The sequence below is a fragment of the Macaca thibetana genome, chromosome 13 (assembly GCF_024542745.1).
Source record: "Macaca thibetana thibetana isolate TM-01 chromosome 13, ASM2454274v1, whole genome shotgun sequence".
NCBI classification, from domain to species: Eukaryota; Metazoa; Chordata; class Mammalia; order Primates; family Cercopithecidae; genus Macaca; species Macaca thibetana.
The window spans coordinates 76,982,928-76,991,831 of record NC_065590.1 but is presented as its reverse complement, the minus strand read 5'-3'; the positions used below and the strand labels follow the sequence as shown (position 1 = coordinate 76,991,831).

Here is an 8,904-nt window from a genome sequence, read left to right as displayed (position 1 = left end):
TGGGAAATGGGGAGGGGGGGTAAATAGCTTTCCGAGTTTTGAAAGCTTCACATGGCAATAATCATAAACACGTAAAGTATGTGTGTTATGTGTAAAAGTGCCGCGACAGTCTCTGATCCCAGCCTCACCAGAGATTGCTACTGGGAAGAAATGGCAGAAGGCTCCATCCTGCCCACCCGGGGTCTAGTCCAGACATTTTCCTCCGAGTGCCAGGAAGTCTCAGCCTGGAAACTAGCTCTCGAAGCACTGGCTTCTCTTGTGGCTGCCTAGATGACAATGTGTCCCACCTGGCCAGTGACACTGAGAAGCTTCCCCACCCTGTGTGCAGGACACCAACAATAACCCCTGTCCTGCAGCATCTCCCGATTAGCACCTCCATCAGGCACCACCCCCAGAGGAAGAGAATGCGGTTAGCTTGGGAGGTGGGGGAATTTCTCTGGTTGGAGCGGGCAGCCAGGGGCTTGTCATGAAGCTGTGTTTTCATAGGAAGCACACTATTTTTACTCAGGCTGTACATATAAGCATATACGTGATTGAAAATAGCCCAGTCATTTTTAAATAAATTATTCTCATCAATTCTTATAATTTTTGTTTGGGTTGGTTTTGCGGGGACTGATGAAAATTATGAGGGTCTTCTCTCCTGGCTTCCTTCAGGGTCCTACCCCTCTTGAACCCTCACCATTAATTCTGTCATTCTTTTGCCTGAGATAAGCTAGGCGTTTCCACTTTCAAGCACCTATATAGGGATTCAGTACACTCACTGCCTTTCTTTTAAAGAGCTGATTAACTTCAAAGCCGATTTAATTTTGCTTAGTTTTTGATCGCCCCGCGCCCCCTTTCCCTAGCCCCTATACACGGGTAGGTCAGGGTTCTAAAGCCATTTTACAGGCGTAATTGAAGCGGAAGGCCACAGAGGGGCAGCGCTGGGTCCGGAGTGAGACTCCCATCATGTGGCTCTGGTGGGCTGCGCAGCTTTGCCTTCCTGGACAGACGCCCGGAGCTGCAATTCCTGGGCAGTGTGGGAGGCGTTCGGCTAAAGCTCTTTGTTTCTGCTGTCATGAGCGACTCCTCGGAGGAGACGTGGGAGTCAAGGATGGGGGACGGCGCGCACACCGCCCGCCCGCACCCCCTGCCCCCGCTGCGGACCGTGCGTACGTGTGTGTGTGTCTGCAATGGAAAAACCCTACCCAGGACGACACCACATCCTTGCTCCCACAAATAAAACCTTCCACGGAACTCAGGGCTGCAGACCAGCCCTTCGCAAGCCAACGCGCCCCGTGGGCACTCGATCCCCCGGCTCCGCGTCTCTCCCACCTTCCCACTGCTTCTTCTTTAACCATGCTCTTGTTTACCCGCGCTGATCGCAAGGCTGCGGGCGAGGATTCCAGGGAGAGGCCTAGTCGGGGGAACAAACGCTTCAGAGGGGTCCCGAGGTGCGGGCTGGGGGACAGCCAGTGGATGGGAAGGAGGACGCTGGCGCCGGTGGCCGGGGTGGAGGAGTGGCGGGCGCCCTACCCCGGCGCAGCGCGGCCGCCGAGCGGTCACGTCCGGAGCTGCCCCCGCGCCCTCCTCGCGCCCACTCCGCCGCGCTGGAGTCCGGGATGTACGCGGAGGGGGTTGTGAGGGGGAAGCGGCGCGTACGCGGAGTCCGGGCCGGTGCGGACGCGGAGTCCGGGCTGGTGTGAGTGAGCCCGTGTGCGCGTGGGAGAGCGGCGGGAGGGGGCCGGGCTCGGAGCCGCAGCGAACCACGGCCCCGGGAGCAGAGCCGAGCGCGCCCCCGAGCCGCCGCCAGCGCTGAAGCCATTCATGATTTTGGTGACGTTATTCCAGGAGTGGGCGAGGGAGGGCGGGGCCTCTCGGGGCCAAGCCCCGCCCCCGCCCCTATAAATACGGCTTCCCGGGTTCTTTGTGGGGCTGAGAGCTCAGTGGAGAGCGGGTAGTTGTGTCTGCCTTGCAGACGCTGCTGGCCGTGGGGCTGTCCTGGGAAGGCGGACGGCGAGCGCCAGGTGCCCGCACTAGGCCGCCTGCCGTGCCTGTCTGCGCCCGTGTCATCCTCACTCGGGACGCAGGGACCGTTTTTAAATCACAGGGGCGTGTGTCAGCCTGCCCTAGGACTTCATGTCTATATATTTCCCCATTCACTGGTGAGTACCCTGCGCCTGCGGCGGGCGTCCGTCTGGCGGCGGTGGCTGCGGGTCCGGGCGCCTGCTTCGTGCCAGCTCCGGGTGCGAGGGCAGCCGGCGGCGCGGGCGCTCAGCGCTAACCCGCCGCCCGAGCCCGCGCAGGAGTCAACATCAAGGTTGCAAAGGTGGGGGTGGGGGGAGGGGGTGCTGAGAACATCCAGACAAAGGACGTGAACTCGGAGCCCTCACCCAAGTGACGGCCGGAGGGTTTGTATTGGTTGGCGGGGGAGCCAGGGGTCACGTGTGAATCCCCCCCCCCCGGTGAAACCCCCCTATGCGGAGAGCTGCAGGAGGCGAGCGCCCCGCTTGGCGCAGGGGGGCTCCTGCTCTTCCCGGGCCCCTCCTCTTTTTCTTTTTGTTTGCATGCAAGTCTCAACGTCGAGGCCGGCTGCAGCGGGGCTGAGCTGGTGCAGCCGCCGGGTTTGCAGAGCTCCGGGGGGTGGGGGGCGGGAAACGCTCTCCCCACGCGTAACCCCACTAAAGCCACAAGCAGCAGGGCACACACTGCAGCCTCTCAACCCCTGCCCTCTCCGTGGCCCCTAAAAACCGACGCACAGTGGTGGGGACCGGGACTGGGAGGAGCCGCCTTCGCCGTGCTGTGGGGGAAGGAGCCCGGGCCGGGCGCGGGGCGTCGGAGGTTTGCCCCGGACTAGGGATCGGAGCCGGGAGGGCTGCAGAGAGAGGCAGGCCCCTGGCTGCTGGGACTTCCTTGCCGGCGGTTTCTTCCTTCCTGCGCTGGGTTAGACGAGAAGCGGCCGGGGGCGAGCGCTGGCGGCCCCGGAGCGCGCTCTCAGGTGCGGACGTGGGGAGCTCGGCCCCGAGTCTCTGGCAGGCGCTGAGCGAAGGGAAACCCGGCGCAAGCGTCGGCGGGGTCCGGCCTGGCCCAGGAAGCGGAAAGTTCATGCTTCTCGCTTCAACTTTTCGGGCCGGCGCCACAGCCCCGAGCGAAGAAGAGCCGCCCCTACGTCAGGCTCTTCGCCCTGTGGGCGCTCTTCTGGCTCCTTTCTTTGGAGGTCGCCAACAGCCTTTCCAGGACCCGGGAGGAAACTGCCTTTGCAGGGGCCAGCTCCCGAACCTAAACTTGGCCCCAAAGCCCCGCATCTTCTTAGTCTCCCCGCCCCCATCCCAGCCTGTCAGTGTTTAGAGAGGGGACTGAACTTCCCTCTCTCAACAGTTCAAGTTCCCCCACCCCGAGGCTTGTGTACCCTTCTTGTGGGTGCCCCTCCCTTGCCTCTCCCTAGGTGCCTTATTATACGTGAGGCTTTAAAGGCTGTTAGAGGCTTTGTGCCTTTGGCTGCTCAAAATTTACCAAGGTGGGTGCTTGGGCCCATTAGAAGTATTATGGGAAATTAAGATTTAAGATTATTTCATCGATTAGCACTTTGTAGCTTGCAATGCTTTTGTGCAGACATTAACCCTTAACCTAACTGTGAGGTATGCACTGTTAGCATCAGAGTAACAGACAAACAGGACACTTGTGGCTCAGAGAAGTTACAGGACTTGTTCAAGATCACACAGCTCTTGAGGGGCAGAGCCTAGAACCTATTGTTTCTGTTCCTAACCATACAATTGAAGAGGAATCTGGTACCCCTGTTTCCTTAGATATCCCCCCTCAAAACAAAAAAACATTTTTGTTTTAAACCGTATGCACAGGCACGGTGGTGGAAAGCGTTGGGTGCTGTGTAGCAGGTACCTGGATTTGGTGCTTATGTTCAGCATTATGTGCACAGGATCCTATATGTGCCCAGAGCTTGTGCAAGGATAACGGAATATTCGTATCCTGCTTAGAGACTACAAGGCACTTTTACATGTCAGCCATCGGTGGGCCAACTTGGCCCCTCTGGAAATTTCCTTTGCAATCAGAGTCGGGTATCCTTAAGGCTTTTAATCCAGGGGATGTTTTTCAAGCTGCGAGCAAGCAGCTGCTGTGTCTGGGGCTAGAGAAAGGGGTTGGATGGCAGATGTGAAACTTGCAGAAAAGCTGACCCCTTGGGGCTTTAAGTGGAGCATTTTGCTAAAAGGAGCACCAGAGAGACAGAAATTTAGGAAAGCTGTATGATTGGACTTTGTTTCCCTCCAGTTGACCTGTTATTGCTATTATGTAATAATAATATATAGAGTTCCCCTTTGGAAAATTCATGTGAGGATTATTTTTATTCTTAGTTGGAGAGGTGAAGGGAGATGTGGTTGAATTGGTTTTAATATAGACAGATGGACTCAGCTACCTATTGTTTTGGTTTTTCTAGTTCTGTCATTTGAAGAAACATTCGGGGTCCCTCTGTGCCAGTGGGGACTAGAGTATAAGAGAGGAGAGAAGAGGTTTGCCTGAGAGGTCTGCAGACAATGAGCTTTGTCTGTTGGGGCTGAGCCCTGGGGCTGTGGGCTTGCAAGGCACTTCCTCAGGGTGTGAGCTTGTTTTTCTGCAAGTTCTGTTTTGAACACCTCTCTTCCTGTCTCCAGACAGTCCCCTGATCCCATAGCAGTGAATGCATGAAGAGTTAGGAATGTGAAAGTGCATATGTTTGTTGACTTTTGGTCTGGGTTTCTTGGCAGCCCTGACTATCTGAGATCGGCCGAGATGACTGAGGTGATGATGAACACCCAGCCCATGGAGGAGATCGGCCTCAGCCCCCGCAAGGATGGACTTTCCTACCAGGTGAGTAAGTCCTGGCTTCCCTCTTGACTCTTTAGAGCCTAGTGGCTTTTGTTGGGGGTGGGGACAGACTTGGTTTTGCATCCCAGTGTCACTTGTAAGAGCCATGGACTGTGGCAGAGTCCCCTAATGCCAGTAAGCCTCAGTTTCTTCATCTGTAAAATGGGACAACATCGTTCTTATCTCCTAAGATTGCGGTAAAGATTCACCATGACGGTGACCAGTGGATGTGTAGAAGGCATTCGTAGTCTGGGACAGATAAGGGCTCAGCAAGCATTAGCCATTGTGATGAATTAACCCTACTGGCTCTGTGAACTTTCCCATTCACCGCAGCAAAGGAGCAAGTGATTTGTGTAGTCGATTGAGACCAGAACTTTCCTTCCCAGCCATGCCTGGGGTAGTAGAAGCCTTGCTGTCGGGGGCTTCTGCAGAAGGGTGGTCTGGTGGGGATAGCCATGTCCAATGCTGCTTTCTTCCTTGGGCTGATTGTTGACCTGTTGATTCAGAGTTAACATTCAAACCACTTAGAGAGGAAGAGATTTTCCCCAAAGGGAGGCTAGCTCAGGGATGTTATTGCTGGGATCTTGCTTGGAGATCATCCTGTGTGGTGGATCCAAAATGCACAAGGACCACAAAAAGGGACCGGAGTGAGCCCTCTGGACTCTCACCCCAGCCCTCTTCTGTGGCTTGCCCTGCTGCCTCTCTACTGCCCCTGGGATGGGGGGGCAGGGGCAGTGGAGCACCTGCAGTTCCCTCTGGGCTGTGAGCTGGTTTAGGGCTTTGGAGGAGAGTTCCTATGTTGTTAAACTGGGGAGAGGGAGGAGTCTGTTCTTAAGGAAGACCTTGGGGCTAGGGAAGTTGTGTAGGATGGCCAGCCCAGGGAAGTCGAAAGGGAGTGTGATGGGTCCATGCTACAGACGTGAAGGTATGGCCGCTGCACGCCAAGTACTCTACAGACGCTACCTTGCTCACACCTCACCACGGCTCCCAGGTGGAGATCCTCACCCTGTTCACAGATGAGGAAATGGCTCAGCCTGAGTCAGTGACTTGGGTCTGTCTAACCCCAGAGCCTTGTCCTTCTGATGTATTGTTTATCCACACCATGGCTTGGTTCCACTAGGGTCTAGGTTGACTCTGGCTGGTCATTCCTGAGAACTGTTCCAGGGACATTTATTTTGTAAATTAAAAAAACAAAACAAAACAAATAGAAAGCCAGGGAGCCAGAGGGGGTGCCATGGAGGGAGAGTAATCAGATAGAACCAAGCTAAAAGCTCAGGCAGGCTCACATGACTTCAGACACACTTGGGAGGCTAAGGAGGCCCCTTTGTTTTGTCTGTGTTGGCAGTCTTGCTGACTGGAAATAAGTAGCCATTAGCCTGAAGGGGGTGTATGGGGCAAGGGGGAACTCTCTTTCCTACCGTTTGACTTTTCTTTTTTTTTTTTTTTTTTTTTTTTTTTTGAGACGGAGTCTCGCTGTGTCGCCCAGGCTGGAGTGCAGTGGCCGGATCTCAGCTCACTGCAAGCTCTGCCTCCCGGGTTTTTACGCCATTCTCCTGCCTCAGCCTCCCGAGTAGCCGGGACTACAGGCGCCCGCCACCTCGCCCGGCTAGTTTTTTGTATTTTTTAGTAGAGACGGGGTTTCACCGTGTTAGCCAGGATGGTCTCGAACTCCTGACCTCGTGATCCGCCCGTCTCGGCCTCCCAAAGTGCTGGGATTACAGGCTTGAGCCACCGCGCCCGGCCCCGTTTGACTTTTCTACCCTCCTCCCCCAGAGTGGGTCTGAGGAATACAATTGAGGGCCCCCCAACCTGGTGGGAGGGGTAGAAGTTTCCTGGCCCACCAGCCAGGGGGTTTTGGGTAGCAGTTTCCAAGCCCCTGAGTCAGACTGAATCTCTGTGGTTACAGGTGAGGTTCTCTTTCGGTTCTGGGTTTTTAGATTTCCATCACAGAACCTTTCCAAATGCAGTCATCTGTTCGTCTTGTGTGTGCTTTTCATATTTTCCTTTTAAACACATCCCAGGATAAACGGCCAGACCCTATAGGGCAGTTTTCTCAATGCTTCAAGTCCTTCAGGCCATTCTGCGGGACCTGAGACTCAGGGCAGGTAATGAGGGAGGAAGGAGCTGGGGGAGGAAGGCCACACTGGGGCTGCAAGGGCAGGAGGAAAATAAAATCGCCTCTGGGTGCCTGACACATCTTGGCACTGCCTGAGCAAAGGATCCTCAAATCTTCCCTCGTGGTGCTGGACTGAGGGCCCAGTTCTCAGAGCCCCCTCCCAGGAAATGTGTCTGCTGCCTTGATGGGGACCACTCCCCAGTTCCAAAATATCTTACTTGGAACTTCAAAGCACTCTGGTCACAATTTTTCACAACTTTTCTGATTTCAGAAAGGTCTCATGGTTGCCTGGTGAAGAGGAAAGGGAGATTGTAGTATTCAACCTTGCAATATTTAGGGGCACTTTCCCTGTGCAACCTGCTGTGCTGGCCTCTGTGCCCAGGGTCCAGGACCCTTGTAAGAACCCAGCATCTACATAAACATCCGGAACACAGGTGGTGCAGTCAGTCCAGGTGTGGGACATACAGAAGCTACAGTGAGTCCAGGCATTGACAGCAACAATGAAATCCAACTGACGGAATCAGAGGGAGGGCAGACTGGGGCTGGGCTTTGAAAGAAAATTAGGACTTTGAGAGGGCAGCTCCATCTCTAAGGTAATGTTCTTATACCTTCAGACACCCCTGGGCTCGCCCCTGTTTATGCCGGGGGCAGGGCTGTGCAGTGAGCTGGTCTGACAATTGCTGTGTGACAGATATTCTCTGCGCCCACTCAAAGCTAGTGCCATCCAATTAGACACATTCCCACCAGAGCTCTGGGGATTGGCTGGGACTGGCGCTTGGCTGGAGCCCCTTCCCTGTGCCTGCTCCGGCTGGGCTCAGGGCTGGGGGCAGGAGATCTCGGAGCTCTATTCTTGGCATTCCTCCTAAGGATAATAATAGTACGTGACTTTTACGGAGACCTGCTTTTCTAAGGAACTGAGAATGGGAAGGAGACATCAGTCCAGACTTGGCAGATGAAATAGGATCTCAGGCTTGTGATTTGACCTTGAAAACAAAGTCATCAAATAAATGGCACATTGGACTTCGTCAGTCACTTCCCCACCTTGCAGATCTACCGAGAATGAAGCTTTCCTGATTTCTCTGTACCAGATGTGGCCTTTCTTTTAATGCCTGTGGCATTTTATACTTACCAATGATGCCGCGCTGCTTCAAGGATATGGGTTCTGCTTTACCTTCTCTTTGCCTAGGTCCTCGAAGGCAAGGGAGGACTTATCTTCATCTTTGTACCCCACCCCCACCCAAGGTGCCTAAGTGCTATAAGTGGGCGGTGATTATTTCCATAAAGTGGAGTCTCCTAATTCTAAAGCTGGCCACCTTCTCTTCTGCCTTAGCTTCTGGAAAGGGCCTGCTCAGGCTCATGGCTACCAAGGTTTCAGAGAGATGCCCTTTTAATCCCCTGAAAGATTCAAGGAAGCCCTAGCTGCTGTCCTGGGGCAGTTAGGGCTGTGTTGCGGGTTGGTGCCTTGTTTTGCAGTAACATTCATTTGGAGAGGCAGTTCAGCAAGGGAAATCCACGTGTGCACATTCACTTGACATGAATTGTGACACCCTGTGGGGTGGGTGAGTAAATGGTTACTAGAAAGTGTGAGTACATTTTGGGCAGGCGGGCTGTGGGTGGCGGCCAGCTAACCAGCTGAGTGGGAGGCTCTCCAGCAGGATGTTGATTTCCCTGATGGCAGCAGCTCCCTCCCCACCTCCATCCAGCCTGTGGAAGAGGAATTTCTGCTGCCCCGGTGCCTTCTTCCTCACCCTAATTCAAGGAAGCAAGTCAGCGGCTGCTTCCTTGTCTCCAGGGACTCTTAAAAATATGGTGTTGGGGAATGCCTCTGCAACTGGGTCTCCTTCAATGCTGTGCCCGAATTGGCCTGGGCTTTGTCTGGGGAAGGGTCCTGGGAGTTTACCTGTGAGCACCCACACTGCCACCACCCGAGGGCACTGGGACCCTGGCCTTGC

General features: G+C 54.8%; 1 protein-coding gene across 1 annotated transcript in view; it reads left to right on the top strand.

Annotated features, from left to right (window-relative positions):
• Positions 1 to 1,838: 1,838 nt before the first annotated feature.
• LBH (LBH regulator of WNT signaling pathway) overlaps positions 1,839 to 8,904 on the top strand; it is a 29,151-nt gene continuing 22,085 nt past the window's right edge. Inside the window, exons 1-2 of the mRNA XM_050753237.1 lie at positions 1,839 to 2,144; positions 4,737 to 4,839. Coding sequence (XP_050609194.1) covers positions 2,119 to 2,144; positions 4,737 to 4,839 — 129 coding nt within the window. The 5' untranslated portion in view covers positions 1,839 to 2,118. The remainder of the gene's footprint in view (positions 2,145 to 4,736; positions 4,840 to 8,904) is intronic.